General features: G+C 43.5%; 3 protein-coding genes across 9 annotated transcripts in view; 2 read left to right on the forward strand and 1 right to left on the reverse strand.

The window, feature by feature from the left end:
* The first annotated feature begins 357 nt into the window (after positions 1-357).
* CDKN2AIP (CDKN2A interacting protein) lies at positions 358-5,894 on the forward strand. The gene is made up of 3 exons (XM_079990387.1): positions 358-1,008; positions 2,343-2,470; positions 2,945-5,894. Exons 1-3 carry the CDS (start codon positions 575-577, stop codon positions 4,081-4,083), a joined length of 1,701 nt encoding a protein of 566 aa, XP_079846513.1. The 5' UTR covers positions 358-574; the 3' UTR covers positions 4,084-5,894.
* Positions 5,895-11,230: 5,336 nt separating this feature from the next.
* Positions 11,231-15,407, forward strand: ING2 (inhibitor of growth family member 2). Of its 3 annotated transcripts, none has more exons than XM_079989943.1 (2): positions 11,231-11,696; positions 13,475-15,407. In XM_079989943.1, exons 1-2 carry the CDS (start codon positions 11,435-11,437, stop codon positions 14,143-14,145), a joined length of 933 nt encoding a protein of 310 aa, XP_079846069.1. In that variant the 5' UTR covers positions 11,231-11,434; the 3' UTR covers positions 14,146-15,407. The 3 variants fall into 3 exon arrangements, with proteins under 3 accessions (XP_079846069.1, XP_079846070.1, XP_079846071.1); XM_079989944.1 differs by lacking the exon at positions 11,231-11,696 and adding an exon at positions 12,108-12,209; XM_079989945.1 differs by lacking the exon at positions 11,231-11,696 and adding an exon at positions 12,220-12,303.
* Positions 15,408-15,549: 142 nt separating this feature from the next.
* Positions 15,550-20,751, reverse strand: part of LOC307223696 (NACHT and WD repeat domain-containing protein 2-like) — a 49,409-nt gene continuing 44,207 nt past the window's right edge. For 4 of the 5 annotated variants that reach the window (XM_079989893.1, XM_079989895.1, XM_079989892.1 and 1 more), the window contains 2 exons: positions 19,138-19,259; positions 17,456-18,721 (listed from right to left, as the gene is read on the reverse strand). In XM_079989893.1, coding sequence (XP_079846019.1) covers positions 18,483-18,721; positions 19,138-19,259 — 361 coding nt within the window. In that variant the 3' untranslated portion in view covers positions 17,456-18,482. Of the gene's footprint in view, positions 16,904-17,455; positions 18,722-19,137; positions 19,260-20,751 lie in introns of those variants that run through there. The other variant, XM_079989894.1, reaches the window with a different exon arrangement.

Here is a 20,751-nt window from a genome sequence, read left to right on the forward strand (position 1 = left end):
TGTGACACCTACGTGACACTCAACGCCTTTCTCTATCTCTGCGTGTGTGAGGAGCGCGTTGATGCAGAAAAGAAAAGAAAAGAAAAGAAAAGAAAAGAAAAGAAAAGAAAAGAAAAGAAAAGGCACTGTAGAGACTTGGTAACGTGAGGCAGCCGTGTTTGTCACTTTAAGGCAGTGATGGCCAAACATGGCCCTCCAGCTGTTTTGGGGACTACAACTACCATCATCCCTAGATAACAGAACCAGTGGTCAGGGATGATGGGAATTGTAGTCCCAAAACAGCTGGAGAGCCAAGTTTGGCCATTACTGCTTTAAGGGGATAAAGGAGCCCTTCCCAGTTTGTATTACCCTCCTGCCTTGCACGCAAGAGGTAGCCGTATGAAAGCCGGAAGTGGCGATAACACCCTTGCCTTCCCCGCCCTCTTGGATCAGCAAAGGGCTATGGGAAAGAAGCGCAGCTTTTTATCATCATCCTCAGGGGCCGGCGCGGGAAGTGAAGTCTTAATGGCTCGCCGGAACTGGGTCTTGTGGGCATGGCCTCTTCTGATACGATCATCTCCGGTGAGGGGGTTTTATGTGTCCGCCACAGGCGCCGCAAGCCAGTTCTTGCGGAAGCTGGGGCCTCGCCCAGCGCTACTTCCCGGGCCTGCCGCGAACAGTTCCCTGTCGCGGAGAGCGAGCGGCGGCAGGAGGCGACTTCCCGCCGAGCACCATGGCCGGCGGGGAGGCCGCCCCAGCGGCGGGGCCCGACTCCGAGCCCTGCCGAGGAGGTGAGGAAGTCGGGGAAGCCGGCGACGGTGGGACGGGCTGGGTGGAGAAGCTGCGCGCGGAGTGCGAGCCCGAGGGGCACTGGCAGCACCGCCGGGAGTTCTTGATTCGCAACGCGGAAGGCCTGCCCTTGTCGCCGGGCGGGGAAGACGGCGGTGCGGGGGACGGAGACAGCCTGGAATTACGGCGACTGACCTCCCTGTCTATGGTGTGGGCCAACCATGTCTTCCTGGGATGCAGGTGAGTCGCTGGCGGGAGAAGTGAAACTTAAAAGCGTTTTGTTTGCGTGAAATTTGTACGTTACTTTAAGGGTAATTAATTTCACAATGAGGAGGAGTTCCTTAAGATGTCATAAACCTAAGAAGGAAAATAAGGCATTCTCCGAATGTTGTTATAAATCTTTGTTTTTTCTTTACAAGCCAATGCACATATTTTTGCAGCTGGCTTATGTGCTAAAATGACATTAATCCCCCATTTTTGAGCAAAAACTGCAAGATCATTTTCTGCCTAATCATATTAACTGTATTATCATATTCATATCCCATGTTTCTTCTATCATGAAGCTCAGGCTGACATACATGGGATTCCTGGGTGATTTCCATTGAGGCACGGACCCAGGACCAGACTTGTATACCTTTAGCAAGGTAGTTGCCTGGTGTACCTGTAAGTTGCTGTAGTCCCACAACACTCTCATTATGTTGATCATGTCCTGATTTGACCATATAGGCCAATTGTGCTAACGCCTGTAAATACTTTAATTTTGCTACCTGTTGTTCTTCAGAACTGCGGTGCTTATAAGGCTTTGTAACAGCCAGCTAAACCAAACAAACGTATCTTCTATTTTGACTGTTCCCCCCCTTTTTTGTTCATCTAGATTCTGAGATGAGAGGCAGGCTTGTTACTCTGAATACACATTCGGCGACTAAACAGTGCTAAGACTCTAATAACCTTAGAGCATTGAATTCCTCTTGTCTAGGTCTCATTGTTCTGTCTTTCCACAAGTCACCCTGAATGGCAGATAAATTGCTCTTTGCTTCTTGAAACATTTTTTGAGCAGAACATAAGAGGTCTCCAGTTTTACACAATCAACTGGATCCAGGTGGAGTTAATCATATTTAGTTGAGACTGAAATCAATAAGATTTAAGTTGAATCATTATCTTTTCACATTGGGCTTAATGAGGCCTAATTAGAAGTAATTTTGTATTGATCTGATCCATTCTTATATCAGTGCATTGAAAAATGGAATTACTATTCCACAATGCAGATATCTGGGGTTTGGAGAGTGCCTCAAACTCTGAGGCGTCAAAAGTTTATTTAAAGTATTTTAATTGCTTTTTAGAGCCAAGCACCCATGCAGCCAGATGTCTGAAAACATTCTGACCCTGAAAATACCTGCCCCCCTTTTCTTTTTCTCTTGAGTTCTTATTGCACTACTGCTTGGGGTGTGTGGAAGTGGAATTGGCAATATCTACAATCCAAATAACACGTATGTGTTGGTAGCTGTCTTGAGGATCAGTGAATGCGAACTAATTTTTTCCTCAAAATGCTAATTGCAGTTGCCTTTTCCCTTCAGGTATCCTCTGCAAGTGATGGAAAAGGTGATGGACATGGCTGCAGGCATCACAGTGACCAATGCTCCAACCCACACTCTGAGAGATGAACTGGTTGCCAAGGTGAAACGAGGCATATCCAGTAGCAATGGTTAGCAGATAATAGCTGTGCAAATACACATAGGAGCATAATAAATGTTATCCTCTCAAAAATGTCAGCCAACATTCTTTAAATTGTCAGTTATGTTGATAATATTATTAATATTTGATCTAACTCATTTTGCTTTGGTAAACCTTACAATCAAATAAGTGTAAGGTGAATTTGATTTAATTCATGCAGAAATGTTAACTGTCAATTTGCCTTCCTAGTAGTTTTATGGCAGTAATGAGCAAGGAACTTTGATCTAAACTACATACAATAGGGTATGATACTTTAAATGTACCTCTTCAAACCAGACAGTTATTTATTATATGCCTATAAAATTCCTGCAGAGGCCATTAATTGTAAGACTTTAAGGTAACTCAGTTTCCTTGACTCTGTTTCTAAAGTGTGTGTTTGATTGTGATAAGGACAGTTACACTTACTGTGAATTACAGACATAATTTGTTTTTAACTTTTTTTTAGAAGGGCCAGAAGAGCCCAACAAGAAGCGTGCTGTTGGCACAGAAAAAGCTTCTGAAATTACTGGCAGTGATGCAGAGTCTGCAAAGCCAGAAGAGCCCATGGAAACAGATACTAATCCTGTGAAGAACCCAGGAATAGAGGCAGCAAAAAATGCAGAGAAGCCACTGTCTTCGACTGCAGCCCAAAAGGTAGCACCTGCAGCATCTTCGACTGTGGCTGAAAAGGAAGCACCTGCAGCAGCATCAGAAGTGGTTCAGAAGGTGACGCCTACAGCTCCAGTCTCTACAGCTCAGAAGATAGCACCTGTAGCCTCTTCGACTGCACCTCAGATAGTAGCACCCACAGCATCCTCAACTGCAGTCCAGAAGGTAGCATCTGCAGCGCCAGTTTCCGCAGCCCAGAAGGCAGCACCTGCTGCATCTTCAACTGTAGCAAGAGTTGAAGCCAGAGTTGCTAATTATGAATCTACAGCAACCACCAGGCACAAATCAGCCGTGGCTTCTTCTTTGCCTGGCCCTGAATCAAAGCTGAATTACTGTTTAAATAAACCTTCAGAATCCAAATCTGAAAACACATTAGCATCTGAAAAGAAAGGCACATTGGAAGATACGGCAGCGTTAGCTTCAAAAAGCAGCTCACACACAAGTGTGGTTCCTGCCAAAGTGCCATGCAAATTATTAACAAGCGAAGATGCAAAAGAGAGGCAACCATTTTTCAATAGACTATACAAAGCTGTTGCTTGGAAGTTGGTTGCTGTTGGAGGGTTTAGTCCCAATGTCAATCATGTAGAACTCTTAAACTCATCCATTCAGTCTGTAAAGGCAACATTAGATGTTGAATTTGTCCCACTGAAAGAGCTGGCGGATTTACCTCAGAATAAAAGCTCTCAGGAAAATGTGGTGTGTGAACTGAGATGTAAATCGGTGTATTTGGGAACTGGCTGTGGAAAAAGTAAGGAAAATGCCAAAGCAGTTGCTTCAAGAGAGGCACTGAAACTGTTTCTCAAGAAAAAGGTAATTGTGAAATTATGTAAAAGGAAGTACAAAGGAAGGGAGATTGAAGATTTGGTCCTTCTTGATGAAGAATCAAAACCATTAAATTTACCTCCAGCTTTAAGAAATCCTCAAGAAATATTATAAAACAGTGAAACAGTCACTGTTTATACTAGCAAATAATGTTCTATCACAAATAACTCGATTACTTTTTATACACTGTATTAGACTCCCATATATTTTGTATTTTTCAGTTTTGAGGAATTCTTGTTCTTTTCACTCAGTAGCAAATGTAAATAATTTGTTATAGATGTAAAGCGTGCTGAGGTATGCCTTAACATATATAGCACATTAGTGTGCTGTTTTATTTGCTAAATAGTATACCAGGTCTTCTATTTTTTAAGGAACAATTAAGGTACAGTTTGCTGTTCAGTCTAATTTTCTAAATCCTACAATTTAGTATCAGTAATGCTCACTTCAGAACTCATCCTTTTTAGCTGCGAACAGATTTGTAGACAAGAACCATTGTATCTGGATTGTAGAAGGTTGTCTAAAAGTTTCAATCAAACCTTTAATCACCTGCTTCATGTGTTGCTCAGAATGTTCATACGCCTGTTTTAAGAAAAGAAGATAGTTGATTTGACTCAAGATAGTTGATTTAAGTTTTTTAATGAAGTAGTAATATTTTAAATTTTAATCATAATGATATGCTGGTCCTATTTAATATCATACTTGCAAATTGTCAGTCAATAATCACCAAATTACTTCTATCACTAAACACTTCTCTAAGCAGCTTTGACTTATATTTTGTGAGAAATACCATCTTTGCTTTTTTTCTAATAAATGCAGCTTTCTATATTCAGCAATTATTTATGTCTGTGTAATTTGGGATTATTTTTAAAGATTTTATGAAATATTCTGCTTCCATTTCATTTAACTAATGATATATGCTTATAACTTAGATATTTGCTCAGTCTTAAACACACTAGTATTAATTTGCAAGTTCAACCACTCAAATTAAGTTCTAATTTTATTAAAACCTGCACTGCATTATGACTTGGGGTTGTCAACAAGTATTAACTGAAAGGTGTTGCATTCACACACTGAATCTCATCTAAAGTTCTGCACTGCTGTGATGTCTGCACATAGGTCTACATGTACAGGCATCGTTCTGTTACCTCTATGTTAGTAAATGTTCTCTGAACAGTGAAATGTTCTCACAGCACTGATGGAGCATTTCCCATCGTCTGTTAATTTTCTTCACACAGCACTGCTTTGAGTGTTGCTGTGCCATTTTATAAATATCCCAAGGCAACAACTAGCTATGCTAATTCCAGGATCTGGACCAAAGCTGTAAGATGGGAAGCAAGACAGCATTTCTTGCAGCTGAATGAAATACAAGTTGTAAATTACAACAGAGCCCTTCCTGAAGTTGCTTAAATAATTCCGCTCACCTCAGCAACAGAACACGCAATGGCTTAGTCTTAAGGAAACTTAAAGGAAATTTATGGAAGGAACATTTCTGTTCCTGCGGCCACCTGCCCTCACCCTTTGGAGAGCCCATCCTGAACTGGGAGATGGGATACCAAGGAGTGATAGGGGGAGGAAGAAAGGAAACACTCCTTTCACAAACTTCCTTACGTTGACTTAGGATCCAACTCATTATTCAAATTTTTGCAAATCGATTTCAAATGCATTTTAATAGAATATTGTGTAGTAGGGGTTGCTGACATCTTAGGGCCCATAAGCACATTTGCAAACCTGAGAAATGAATGTGGGTTCTGTTGAAGGGAAGGCCTTGTTGAGCACATCTGCACCTGCAGGTGCCATGTTGGTGACCCCTGTTCCTGAGCAAAAGTGGGTCAAAATGAATATGTGGCAGCTGATTGTTTGTTAAAGAAAGGTAGGCTCCTTTGTAAGAAAAAAAAATACTCATTCAAATAAAGATATTTTCAGTTGTTTGGCTCCTGTTCAAACTTAATGGGTTAAACTTCTTGAAAAAAACTATTGGGAAAACAATTTTGATTTCAGTTTTTATTTGTACAGCATGGTAGATTGTACAGTGGTGCCCCGCAAGACGAATGCCTCGCAAGACGGAAAACTTGCTAGACGAAAGAGTTTTCCGTTTTGGAGGTGCTTCGCAAAACGAATTTCCTATGGGCTTGCTTCGCAAGACGAAAATGTCTTGCGAGTTCCTGTGGGTTTTTTCCCCCTCCCCCCCTTTTTCTAAGCCGCTTATCCGATAAGCCGCTAATAGCGCTAAGCCGTCTATGGGCTTGTTTCGCAAGACGAAAAAACCGCTAGACGAAGAGAATCGCGGAACGGATTCTTTTCGTGTACAATCCACAACACTTATGAGAAGAGTGGCAGAAAAAGTAGCATCAAGTGGGTATTTCTTTGTGCTTCTTTAATTTGGCCTTGTATAGTAATATGTGCTTGTTAAACAAAAAGCACATCTGAATCCAGCATTTTGCTATGGAGGTGAATAACCTTTTTCAGGTCACATCCCCTTGTGGCTACCATTCCTATCCAAGGTCATAAGTGGCTGCTGGATTAGGCCACTGATCCCTCTAATCCAGCAGCCTGCCCTTACTGCAGCCAACCAGATGCCTGTAGGAACCCTGCAAGCAGGACATGAGCGTAACAACACGCTGCTCATCTGCAATTCCCAGCAGCTAGTATTCGGAGGCATACTGCCTCTTGTGAGTGGAAGTAAAACAGTGATTGTGGCTAGTAGCTATTGACAGCCTTACATTGCCAGCAGCAGCAGCAGAGTTACCCCACACACTTCCTTAAACACCCTTCTATTCTCTTACCAGGCATTCTCTCTCACTTGCATATGATCTAGCAGTTTCCACTTTAAAAAAAAGAAAAAAGTTGTCCTTGGTGAGAACTGCAGTATCAACTTCAGGTAAAGCTTTGGCTACTTGCATCATTCTGCCCATAGAGATAGCAGTTTTAGACTAACACATCCCTTGACTTCCAGTTTAATTTGGGGTCTTTGTTTTACACTGGTACAGAAAAGTGTAACACATCTGTATGGAAGTGAGTGGAGCACAACCATGTCCTCTGGCAGACTGAAGTAGCCAAGGTGGTTGGCAGTTGTATTTATTTATTGCTACAACCTGAGGTACTTTTTGTTCTGAATTGATTTTGCTGGAAATGCATAACCACCTTCAGCCAAGCAGAAGTAGTGAGGAAGCATAATACAGTGGTACCTCAGGTTAAGTACTTAATTTGTTCCGGAGGTCCGTACTTAACCTGAAACTGTTCTTAACCTGAAGCACCACTTTAGCTAATGGGGCCTCCCGCTGCCACACAATTTCTGTTCTCATCCTGAAGCAAAGTTCTTAACCCGAGGTACTATTTCAGGTTTAGTGGAGTCTGTAACCTGAAGTGTATGTAACCCGAGGTACCACTGTATACATTTTTTAAAGTACTAGTTAACAATTCTGGTGGTTGTCCAACAAGGGTGGTTGTACTGCGTTAAGAGCTACAGAATTATTGCAGCTCTTACTAGACTCATGAGGTCTGCCCCCACATTCAGGGAGGATGATATCCTTTTTACCTTTTTGGACATTTCCATTTTCATATGTGCTGGACTAAACAAGCAGTGCAAGGGCATCGCTAGCGGATGGTGAATGATGTACAGGCAAACTACCTTTTGGCCTTAAAGCTGGTGTTTGGTTCTGTGAGAAGTCAAACAATACAAGACGCAGCTGGCTCTAGTGTTTGTTACGTGGGACATCTTCTGGGCTCCAGTGTCTGCTTCTGCTACCACATTTCAAGTAGAAGGTTAGGAAATAACTTACAATCACTCTTCACACTCAAGCAATTTATGTTTAAGGGCAAGCATCTGGTCAACAGGTTAAGGAGGAATTCATCTGCCAGGACAACATACACACACATCCTAGCTGTGCTGCCTCCCGGCCTTCCCTGAGCGCTACCACTGGGGGAGTGCTAGAAAGAGAAGGCAGCGGCTCCTCTTTGCTCCTCTTTGGTGCACTCTTGCCTGCAGTCCCCTTTGCTCACCCCAAACCCACCCCTCCCACCCAATGCTGCTCAGTGGGTGGGCAACAAAAGTGACTGCTCCTTGCTGCTGCTCCACCAAAAGTTGCAAGGTAAGACTGCTGTTCTACTGCTGTTGCTTCAGATGGTTATCTAATACATTAAAGGTAAAGGTAAAGGGTCCAGTCGTAGCCGACTCTGGGGTTGCGGCGCTCATCTCGCTTTACTGGCCGAGGGAACCGGCGTACAGCTTCCAGGTCATGTGGCCAGCATGACTAAGCCGCTTCTGGAGAACCAGAGCAGAACACGGAAACGCAGTTTACCTTCCTGCCGGAGTGGTACCTATTTATCTACTTGCACTTTGACATGCTCTCGAACTGCTAGGTTGGCAGGAGCAGGGACCGAGCAATGGGAGCTCACCCCGTTGCGGGGATTCGAACTGCCGACCTTCTGATCTGCAAGTCCTAGGCTCAGTGTTTTAACCCATAGCGCCACCCTCGTTCCTTATCTAATACATTAGAACAGTGGTAAATGGAATGTTCCATTTACAAACAAACGAGGGGTCCTCAAACTTTTCTAGCACTTATGTTTTCTGAGTTCCCCTCCCTTTCCAGTAGTTTTTGGGGAGTGACAATTATTTAATGAAGCATGAATGGCACTTTGCACATGCTCAGAGATTCTCTTTCTAATTTCTACAGCGATAATAGGTGTAATTTTTTATATGCAAAATAAGCAAAACCAGGGTCTCGAACAATATAACCTTGTGAGCATGGATTCAAATAAGGCCTGCAATGGGAAAACAGCAGGACCAGCCCAATACATTTTGGCACCGGATTGGCGCCCTCCAACCCGGCCCCTGCCAGGGGAAATGGGGTGAGGGAAGATGTGCAACAAGAACATCAGGAGCAGAAGGGCGGTATCTGACGCCCCGTGGATCCTGCCACCTGAGGCAGTCGCCGCACCTGCAGCGAGCTCATCTCAGGCTATACAGCCACAACCTAGAAGTTTTCAGCTGCTTCTTAAATTCCAGTTAGTAATGGGCGGGGCGATGCGTTACATTTGCATACTATCTGCATGCAGGTTTAGCATACGCACCCAGACCTTCTGTAGTAAAGAACTGCCGCCCCCTACAATCCCCCCCACATAAAAAAGAGAGAGAGAAAGAGAACCTCCGCACTACGATTTTATATAAAATAGAAAAGGTTTTGCATTTCATACTGCTCGCCATGACCTGGAAAAAAGCCGCTTCTTCAAGGCTTTATAAAGCCACTGCCCGCGTCGTTTTTTGTAGGGTGTTCTAAAGACCTGCTCTCTAGGCTACGCGCGGAGAACGCTTGTTTCTCTTGGGCCCCTGAGCCCGCCTAGGGGAAAGTCCCCGGACCCTGGGCAGAGAGTGCCGCGTGCTTTGCAGCGCGCAACAACCCGTCTCGCGAGCCCATGTTGATTCCGCCAAGAAGCCCTCAGGGCCGAGCGGGTGGGCGCGGGAGGGGCCTCTCGTCACCTCCATAGTCACGCAGGTAGTGCGCATGTGCATCTTTCACAGAGATCGCCGCACCAACAGAACGGGGCTCATTCTCAGAACGCCTTTTTTAAAAATTATTATTACAAATGCACCAGTAGACTTGGATCTAGTATGGGAAATCGAAGCCATGACCTTGGCGTTATCAGCACCACCAATAACAGCATCAGTATGTTACTCAGGAAAAAAAGCCTTACTGAGTTCCGTAGGACCGTCTGAGCCTCCCAACCAGCAGCAGTAATTTGTCTCAATTCCTGCTCGAGCTGCAGCACGCACGGCTGATTTGATTTTGATTTTTTTTAGTGTGTTGTGTGTACTTTACTTGTTTGGTTTGATGTGTTGTTTCGTGCAGTTTACTCGATAGTCGGTTCACTCGAGTTTACTATGTGTGCCTGGACTATATGTAGCTGGAAACTTCCAAGTCCCACTCATTTCAGTTGCGGGGTAATTTCTAAAGCCACCATAGCTCACGTAGCAAGGCGAGCAGCACACTATGACCAAGTTACTTTTCTCTCTGCATAAATCTGTCTCGAGAGCATAGAAGTGGAGAAGCAAGAGGAGTCCAGAGACCCTCGAAGCAAGGGCGATCGACAAGTATAAGGGGAAGAAATGGAGGCAGTGAGAGATTTTACTTTCTTGGGCTCCATGATCACTGCAGATGGTGACAGCAGTCACAAAATTAAAAGACGCCTGATTCTTGGGAGAAAAGCAATGGCAAACCTAGACAGCATCTTAAAAAGCAGAGACATCACCTTGCCACAAAGATCCGTATAAAGCTATGGTTTTCCCAGTAGTGATGTATGGAAGTGAGAGCTGGACCATAAAGAAGGCTGACCGCCGAAGAATTGATGCTTTTGAATTATGGCGCTGGAGGAGACTCTTGAGAGTCCCATGGACTGCAAGAAGATCAAACCTATCCATTCTTAAGGAAATCAGCCCTGAGTGCTCACTGGAAGGACAGATCATGAAGTTGAGGCTCCAATACTTTGGCCACCTCATTAGAAGAGAAGACTCCCTGGAAAAGACCCTGATGTTGGGAAAGATTGAGGGCACAAGGAGAAGGGGACAACAGGGGACGAGATGGTTGGACAGGGTTCTCGAAGCTACCAGCATGAGTTTGATCAAAATGCGGGAGGCAGTGGAAGACAGGAGTGCCTGGCGTGCTCTGGTCCATGGGGTCACGAAGAGTCGGACACGACTGAACGACTAAACAACAACAACGTTTGGGAGCACAGTGCTATTGGCAAAGTGGTCCTGAAGCAGAGCATTCCATTCCCCCCCCAAGCCCCACGTGGGCGCTCCAGTGTCACTTTCCCTCCTCCCTCCCCCGCGCCAACTCCCTTTTGTTCCCCCAGCCCATCTCTCCTCCCTTCCACGCGCCGCTGTCAACAGATTCAGACGCAAGTGAAAGGGGGAGGCGGGGGGGGAGCGTTCGGTTTCTCCGGCTTCATTTCCGTCCCTCTCGGCAGCGGATTGGCTGGAGGAAAAAAGTAGGCGGGTTCTGATAAGGAGTGTGTGTGAGAGAGAGAGGGCGAGACTGATCGTTCCGTTGAGACCAGGCACCGGCAGGAAGGGAAGGCGGGGAAACCGTAATTGCATGGGTCTCTTTAAAGTTGAGACCCCGCCCTTCGTTTTCCGCGTTGGCCTCCTGACGTTCCATCCGTCCGGACCAATCGCGTCGGGTGTGAGGGGAAGGCGGGAGAATGCGAACCGGCCGCTCCTTATAAGGACAAGGCCTCGCGCATGCGTGCTCCGCGGTACAAAAAAAAAAGCGAGGAGGAGAAGGAGGGGGGGCGCGGAAGGGAAAAAGAGGCGGGGAGTTCCAAGTGAGGGAGGAGGTTTTCTTTCGCCTCGGCTGCCCGCGCCGATTAACAGAAGCGGCCGGAGGGGCTTCCTTCCCCTCCCCCCTCCCCATCGCTCGAGGGCCCCGGGTCCGCCGAGGGGGAAGCGGGGTCGCTGTCACGTCGCGTAATGATGTTGGGGTCGCCGGGGCAACAGCCTGGGGGGGCGGGGTCTGGGGCGGCGGCGGCGGCGGCTGCCGGTTCTGCCGCCACTGCAGCCGGCGGGGCCGGCGGAGTGTCCGGCTTCCCGTGCGGCGGCGGCGGCGGCGGCGGCGTGTCGGAGAGGATCCTGGCGCGCTACGTGCAGGACTACCTGGAGTGCGTTGAGTCGCTGCCGCTGGACATGCAGAGGCTGGCCTCGCTCCTGCGCGAGATGGACACGCGCTGCCGGGGTGAGCGGGGGGGGGGGAGGAGGGGGAGGAGGGGGCGATGGCGGCGGAGGCAACGGCGCTGCTCCCACCCCCCACCCCTCCAGTCCAACCGCCCTTGCTTTGAAAGGAGGAGGGGCGTCCAGGAGGGGGAGGAAAATGGCCACGCTCCGCCAGCCCCCCCCCGCCTTGGCCCTCGGGGCGAACTTGAGGGGGTGGGCGCTGAGGAATGGCCCCGGCACTGGGGCCCCGGCGGGGCTTGGACCACCCACCCCCGTCCTCATGACCCTGTGACGCCAGCTGGGAGGGGGCGGCCGACGACGGGGCATGCCCTCTGCCACCCTTTTTTTTTTTTTAAGTCCAAGTTCACGAGGGAAGGAGGTTCAGTAGCAGAACCCGTGTGGCGCCCGAGACGCCTCCGTGGTGGTGGTGGTGGTGGGGTCTCCGGTGAGATGCATCGCCCGAAAAGTTCCGAGATGCGAACTTCGAAATTGTTTTCCTTTCCCCCTTGGTTGCACAGGGAGACGTCTCTGCAAAGTTGAGTTGTTGTTGTTGTTGTTGTTTCAAATGCAGTGCAGTGATCACCCACGCATGCACGCACCTGCACAGTTGCACACCACCCGGTTCCCAGGTAGGGCTGACAGGGCTAGATTAGCTAGGTTTGGGGGCTATCATTTGTATCAACAGACTATATATGTGGTAGGTAAAGTGCTTTTTTTCTTTTTAGTGTTTGTTTTAGTGTTTGTGGCAGATGGGTGAAGAGCATATATTCAAGGACATTTACTACTATTTGTTCCACTTGCAACCAAGGGATTCCCCTCCCCCCATCTTTTTACACGGTTTTAGTCTGTTTTTATGACCAAAATACAAATTGAGCAGGTAGTAACACCTCCAGGCAAGTGAAGCAAACAAGAAGATTTCTGCACTGCAGGGGCTTGGACTCTTGGTCCCTTCCAACTCTACAATTCTATGATGTTGTGATCTCTTGTGTATGATGTTAGAATGCGGATGGAGGTGTTTGGGGAATGGTGTCTTTTCCTCAATATCATTTTTTCTCCAACTTCCCTGCAAAATCGAGCTAGGAAACCTGTTTTGTTGTTGTTTTTTTAGCCTGAGGGCCACATTCTTTTGTAGGTAACCTTCCAGGGGGCACACAGTGGGTAGGGCCAGAGGCACAAGTAGGTAAAGCAGTGGGCATGACTCTTGCCTTTGCACAGCAGGCTACATTCTAGCCATACAGAATCTGTATGTTTTACACAAGCATTTCTCTGCCATAGTTCTAGAATGGATTCCCACTAGGCAAAAGCAGAGCAAGGCTGATGAAGAGTGTGGCCTGGAGAAAGGTTTGAAGGGCCACATTTGGGCTCTAGACCTGAGATTCCCTACCTCTTGTAAATTGACAGAAATAGTAATTTTCAGTGCTTAACATGTGAAAAAATGCAGCTTGCCATTTCAAGGTAGGATGTCAGGAGAGGAAAGAACTAGAAAAAAACAAGCATGCTTTCCCCCCTCCCCTATGAAACACCAGATTTAATTATATCACTTTATAATGCTGACATGCTAAACGACACATTAGCCTCTAGATGCTTTTAAAAAACTTCCTTGTATTTTGGAAGAGGCCTTGGACAGATTTGTTTTTGCATTTTAATGTGTTACTATCCTTTGAAAGTATATGCTTTATTACATAGCCTCAGATATGTACTATTCATATTTTTAGTACAAGATTAGCATTTGTCAACTTGAAAGGAGTGACTTGAAGGATTCTAGTTCATAATACACTTATTCTGACTTCTTTTTAACAGAAGCGTTAAAAGAAATCGACGAAGTCTATGAAAAATACAAGAGTGAAGATGATCCTGCTCAGAAAAAGCGTTTGCAGCAGCATCTTCAGCGAGCACTGATCAACAGTCAAGAGCTTGGTGATGAGAAAATCCAAATAGTCACTCAGATGCTTGAGTTGGTAGAGAACAGAGCCCGGCAAATAGAGTCCCAGTCTCAGTGTTTCCAAGATCTGTCAGATACAGAGAAGCCCACCGAAAAGTCAAAAGTGGACCCTTGTCTACCAGAAAGATCTTCACGAAGACCACGTCGACAGCGCACCAGCGAAAGCCGTGATATATGCCATATAGCAAATGGAATTGATGAATATGATGACCAGCCCCCTAAAGAAAAGAGATCCAAATCTGCTAAGAAAAAGAAACGCTCTAAAGCTAAACAAGAAAGGGAAGCTTCACCAGTAGATTTTGCAGTAGACCCTAATGAACCAACTTACTGTCTCTGTGACCAAGTGTCTTACGGGGAAATGATAGGGTGTGACAATGAACTATGTCCCATTGAATGGTTTCATTTTTCATGTGTTGGACTCACTTACAAACCGAAGGGGAAATGGTATTGTCCTAAGTGCAGAGGAGACAATGAGAAGACTATGGATAAATGTACAGACAAATCCAAAAAAGATAGAAGATCGAGGTAGTCGATGCTCTGAATACATTGAGAGCTGCGTAGTTTTTATTAAAAACTGTTTAATAGGCAGACCCATATTTTAGAATAATGCATAAAACTATGCAATATTTTTTACAGTCTGTAGTACTAATGGAGTATTAATAGGTGTTAGTACTTTTGTGCTTTTGAATATTCTGCACTAAAAAAACCAAATTCTTCGAACAGGGTCACATGGGAGTAGCACAAAGGGGATTCAAGAGTTCTTGGTCCCTCACTCTTTTTAATTGCAGAATTATGGTGATGCCTGATGAGGACGGACTGGAGGGATAATCATGTTAAGACTGGTATTTTAACATCTGTTGCAGTTGTAACTTTAGTCCATTATAGCTCATTCTGCTGAGAACACTTTCGTTCTATGACGCTTTTAGACTTCAGAGTCTTAAAAGATCATATTTAATTGGGGTTAATCTAGTGTTACATTTTAAGTCTTTCGGGGTGAAAAGCCAACATTCTTCTTTATTGCTTTCCTTGTGATTTCTGTATATGTCACTATGTTAATCTTGTGGTGATGAGGTTAGAAGCCTTTTTAGGGACGGTATATTAAACAATAAAATATGATGGCTAGAAGAGTTCTACTCAGCATTACAAAGACAGTCCTGAACTGAGGCTACTTGATTTTCCCATTCTGTTCCTTTCCATCTTTTAACTCATGTTGTGCCATCTTGCCACTGACTTCTTGGATGATGGCAGGAACATACAATCATGTTGAAAAGTTTACAGGTACAATGGATGCGTAAGTACTATAATATCTATAAGTCTTTGGACAAGTTATAAGAGTTTGCCTGGACTAGTATGTTAACTGGCTTTTGTGCTTTCTAGGCTCTTGGAGCTGAGGAAAGTTGAGTAGTAGTAAAAAGCAACTGCCCTCTTATAGAAGAGGGATACAATAGATGTAGATGTAGACAAAAGGAACTGTGTTCCTCAAAAGCGTATTGCTTTTTATAAAACCTTATACATAAGGAACCAGGCCTTATTTTTGGAGCAGACAGTAACTGAAGGTGTTCCAAAACTAGATATTATTTCTTTAATCGAGTTCTACATGCCAAATTTGATGACAAACAGCTGTAACCTCTGTCTAGCTGTCTAACATACTACTATCCGGTTTTTCTAAACAAGGCTTTTTTTTCTCTAGCATTTGAGAGGGATCTATTTGCATTTCACAGAGGTTATAACATGCATGTGAGGCAATAGCAATGTGAATGAAACAGAATAAACAGCCCGATAATAAATTCACATATCTTCAAACTCTTGTTTCTGCAACAACAAACTGAAACATTTCTGTGGCAGTTAAAGTTTTTGTGGTTTAACCGATCTTTGAAAAAGTTCTGGATACTTTCATACATACAAAAAAGTTATCACGAGCTCTGACCAGATACTTCACTTAAGGTGGACATTTTTCATTTTGTAGGGGTGAGTAGCAGCATCTCTGGGACCTTATATATTACCTAGTTTAACTGGGAACTGCTGTTATTGTCAGGTGTCAGGTTTTATCAGCTGAATCGTTACTTCTGTATTCCATAGAGGAATGGGACACTTGTTTCAACTGATTCTGAAACACTGTCTCACAATTTCATGGGGCAACACTGATTGGGAATTATCTTCCAGTGAAAAAGGAAGTCTTCTTCCATAAATAATATGTCTTCTGTTCAGGGTTTTTGGGAAAAACAAAATGCAAGTTCAGATATATGTATTTATTTTGGATGTCTAGTTGCTTCTCCCCAGTGTCCTGAACAAAATAATGCAACGAGTAGGAAAATTTAAGTCCCAAGGTACTAGCATGTTGTTGAAATTCTAAGAAAGAGGACATATTTTGAACAGTGACTTGATCCCAGCTGACTGAAAGAGACTGGGAACTGGTTTTGGATTTATTCGCTCCTGTGTGCTTAACACCATATTTAACACCTTCCACTGATGGTAAAACTTACTTGTGCATTTCAGATCTGTTTCTAGGCATAATAATTCTGCAACCAGGTAATGGAGTGCATTAAATATCTGCACTATTCCTAAACAGGGAATGCCCAGACTAGCGTCTGCAATTCCTGTGTCTCCTCTGCTTCCAATTGACAACCTGACTCTTAGCCCTATCTTAGCAAAATGATAATGTTTCCCATTTTTAAGAAACTGTCATTGCTATGAACTTCTAATGATTTTAAAATAAGTTTGCTTGCTGTGGTTTGACAATCTCCCTCTTGGTTCTAAATTTTATAAGCCTGGGCACATGCAAATAAGAACTGTGCCACTGAAGTGTATCAATTACTTGGATCTAATATTTTGCATGCTATGTTTTATGAATAAAAACCACTTTGGTTGTAAAAATGGAAAAGAACATTTTTATATTGCCCCCTTTTTCAGTAATGCACACACAGGCTGGGATCCAAAGAAACATGTACATGTATAATAAATGTTTTTGTGCATGTGGAAAGAAGTCAGTTTTCCCTTTCACACTGCATTCTCCATTTGCCTCACAAAATGTCACTCCAGGGGTACCTTGACATAGGGTGGAGTGAGAATGAAAGTCCCCAGTACATGTCTGGAACACCCCACACAGCTCTTTAGCTGTGTTTTGTAATATTCTTTTATTTGTATCTGACAAATGGTATTGAAATAAAGCTATAAAAGTACTGGAGTTCTGATGAAAACCATAATAAGTATGAATGCTGAGATTCCTTCTGACTTGCTTGGCTTATATGCTTGAGTAAGACAAGTAGTATTCTTCCCTTTGAGTGTCCCTAAATTTAGCAGCATATATAATGACAGGAAAGAGGGAAGTGGGAACAGTAAGCAATAAACGTAATTTCATAATTGAAGTCATTCTATGCTGTATCATGTTGCACTTACCTCTTAAAACTGCATCTCAGAATAAATAGGGCATTGATGAAACAGGACATCTGAATGAATTCCTAAACAGGATGATTTTTTATCTCTGCCTGCTTGATGTTAAACTTCAAGTCAAGCCAATCTAGCATGTTCAGAAAGGTGGGATCCCCACTCCTCTCTGCTACATCACAACAAAATGAAGTTGATCGGCTGATTCAAAATGAGCTGGTAGCATATGCCATCAGAAATTGTTGTACCAATGCTTACTTATAAACTGGTGTTCTTCCACACAAAGCTGACTTAAGTACAGTATGTGCCAAAGAGAGATGGTTGAGGCTAGTGTTTGTCAATGCCTATATGTAAGGAATAAGCTGTGCCAACCCAATCACACAAAAGCCAAGCAAGGATGAGAACAAACGCAGTCCTGTTTAAAACCATACTTTGAGATATTCAGATGGATAAATTAGTTAACAGAATTCCTCATTGTTAGTAGCACTAAGACAAATGTATTACTCTAGCTTATTTTAGTTTTAGATTAGTATGATATCAAATGCATATTCATAATGCAATAGCTATTACCTAGTATCATCCGAATGTTTGCTATCATTTTAATTTATCAGTAAATTTCACAATAGAATATCAATATTTCCGTTGAAACATTCTGATTATATCTTTTACAAAATCGCTGAAATCCATTATCACTGTCATAACAATTCTTAAAGTTGATAGATAACCCCTTTCCTACCTTTATGAAACCTAGTCAAGCACATGAGCTTCACCATGTGTGTAGTATATATGTATCCCAATTTTTGCTGCTCCTAAAAAAAGGGGGAACTGCTTCCTTCTACATATCCTGTTAAAATCAAATCATTCATTTTCTGACATTTAGGGCACAAAATATCTTCTATATCAGCCTTGAGACCACAGATATTGTTGGGCTGCAACTCTCACCAAACCTCAGCCAGCTTAGCCAATGGTCAGGGATGATGTGAGTTTTGGTCCAGCAACATTGGGAGCTCAAGGCTAAATAAAGCTGCTCTGTATAACCCAACACAAATGGAACTAGTGACTTGGGTGTTTTATCCCTGATAATCTCTGCTTGGATCCTTAGACAATGCAACCAATATAAGTTCTCACTGATGCAGAAGACCAGGAAACATCTGTCAATATCAAACTAAAAGTAGGTATTTTTGTTTGGGCAAGATTATAAACCAACTAAGTTACAGAGGAAGGTAAAAGGTAAAGGACCCTGGACTGTTAATTCCAGTCAAAGGCTGGGGTGTGGTACTCATTTCGCTTAGAGTAGACCCATTAAAATCAACACAAGCTCATTGATTACCTTGGGTCTACTCTGGGTGATGATCCAACATTACAGAAACTCAAAAGTATTTTGTACCACTCCTCCCAAATCAATGGATATCTTGTAACATACTCTCTTTAAAAAAATTCAGTTGTGAATGCTAGCTTCTAACTTGGTTAAAATTTTGGCTTTTACATAACTTCAGGTTCTTCTTCACTGCTTGAAGATTCCTCTCCAAACAAATCTTTTCCTGTTGAACTTGCAGGGGTGTTGGTGCTCAGCATTTTCAAAGTAATGAGAGTAGGGTTGTCACTCAAACCTAAAAGAACTGTGTTTCTATCAAACGCAACTGTCATGCAGGAGATTTTGCTGTCTGGTGTAAAGACTGATATAACACTGCCGCTTTCCAAATCCCAGATACTGACTTCACCTAATGGGAAAAAAATACGCATAACATCACATTATGTCCTGCTAAGGCAGAGCATTGTGAACTCTCCCTCCTTTTCCATCAATCATAATAGCAACCCATTCATGTTGGTTAACTCTATGGATGCAGAATAGAAATCAATATTTCTTTCTGGGTTCCCCCTTGTTCAAAGGGTTAGGGTGGCTGAAAAGTTAATCATGCCAACATTGAAAAGATTTCCCCTTTTTCATTTATAAAGTACCCGTTTCAGAGACGTCTTTTACCTTTGCTTTGCCATTAAATGTTTAAACTAACCATTGTAAGCAAATAAAGCAAACCATGGGAGAAAATTGCATTGAGTTGATTCCCAGCTTAATGTAACAAAAATATTCTAGCCCTACTGCCTCCAACAGCCTCCACAAAATAAATCTGTCACAAACCTGCAAGCAGAACAGCCTTTGCTCCATCTAATATGTGTAGTTTGCTGCACACAGTTAGATGAAGACCTTCATAACCTTGAATTAGCTTGTGCTTATGCTTAAACGGATCCCAGATCTTTATCCTAGAAATCACAAAAAAGAGAGAACAGTTCTGTAGTACTGTAGTACTGTATTACTGAGACAGGGCAATAACTACTTGTATGTAAATGGTGAGCAAATGTTGGTTTAAAAAAAAAAAAAGGTGTTGAGTTCACATTTTCTTCAGCTTGCCCTGCAGTATATTGGATGTTTGGAAATTGGGACATCTGGAATACAGTGGTACCTCGGGTTAAGAACTTAATTTGTTCCGGAGGTCCGTTCTTAACCTGAAACTGTTCTTAACCTGACACCACTTTTGCTAAGGGGGGCTCCTGTTGCCACCACACCACCACCGCACGATTTCTGTTCTCATCCTGAAGCAAAGTTCTTAACCCAATATACTATTTCTGTAACCTGAAGCTTCCGTAACCCGAGGTACCACTGTACTGGACAACATATTCTAATATGTAGGACATAATGTTCAACAGTCCAAATGCAGATTAGATACTCTTTCACTAAAGACTACTGTACTTAAAAGGTACCTGCCCAAAGTAGTTCCAACTCTTACAGAAGGGATGAGGGACCTTGGGCTGAATAAATGTTTCCAATCCATGACAATACAGCTGTGGATCACTTCTTCATGTCCTCTTTGCTCCTTTCATTGCACCATTTTTAATTTTTGTACAAACGTATTTGGAACCTAAGCATCTCTGCTCCAGGAAATGCACATACAGTGGAAGCTTGGTTCCAGAACGCCTCTGATGTTGTACGTTTTGGCTCCCGAACATCGAAAACACGGAAGCAAATGTTTCTGTTTTCGAACATTTTTCAGAACCCAAACATGTGACGTGGTTTCTGCTGAGTGCAAGAAGCTCTTGCAACCAATGGGAAGCCGCACCTCGGTTTTCGAACATTTTGGAAGCCGAACGGGCTCTGGGAACGGATTTCATTTGAGAACCGAGGTACCACTGTATAGGTGTTACAACGTCATCTCACTATTTAGTTACCCAAGCTTACACAAAGTCATGCCAAGTAATGAAACCTGGCAAACGATTGCCCGGAAGTTTAGCTAGTTAACAGCTGTGCAGCTGAATGCTGGACAGTCAAGCCTTTCTTGAGCCCGTAAATTAAATATATCTAGTCTCTAATACAATTTCTGATGAGATGTAGATACAAAGGATATACTAAAATTTTAGAAGACAAATAGGATTGGAACCAGGGTTAGTCATGTTTGGAACAGTAGAACCATTGGACTTGGTATTTCTTCTCAAAATGAATAGTGGTCTATAAATTATTTTAATAATATTTTCCCTGTGGTACACACTTAAACTTTGGTGATAAGGGCTGTATGTGACAGCTCATACCAAGTACTAACCTAGTTGGTCTTTAAGGTGCTACTGGAAATTTTTTTTATTATTATTTTGTTTTGACTATGGCAGACCAACATGGCTACCTATCTGTGTCAGTAGATAAAGTGGTACCTCAGGTTGCATACACTCCAGGTTACATATGCTTCAGGTTACAGACTCCGCTAAC

Source organism: Podarcis cretensis (assembly GCF_951804945.1).
Source record: "Podarcis cretensis genome assembly, chromosome: 9".
Lineage (NCBI taxonomy): Eukaryota > Metazoa > Chordata > Lepidosauria > Squamata > Lacertidae > Podarcis > Podarcis cretensis.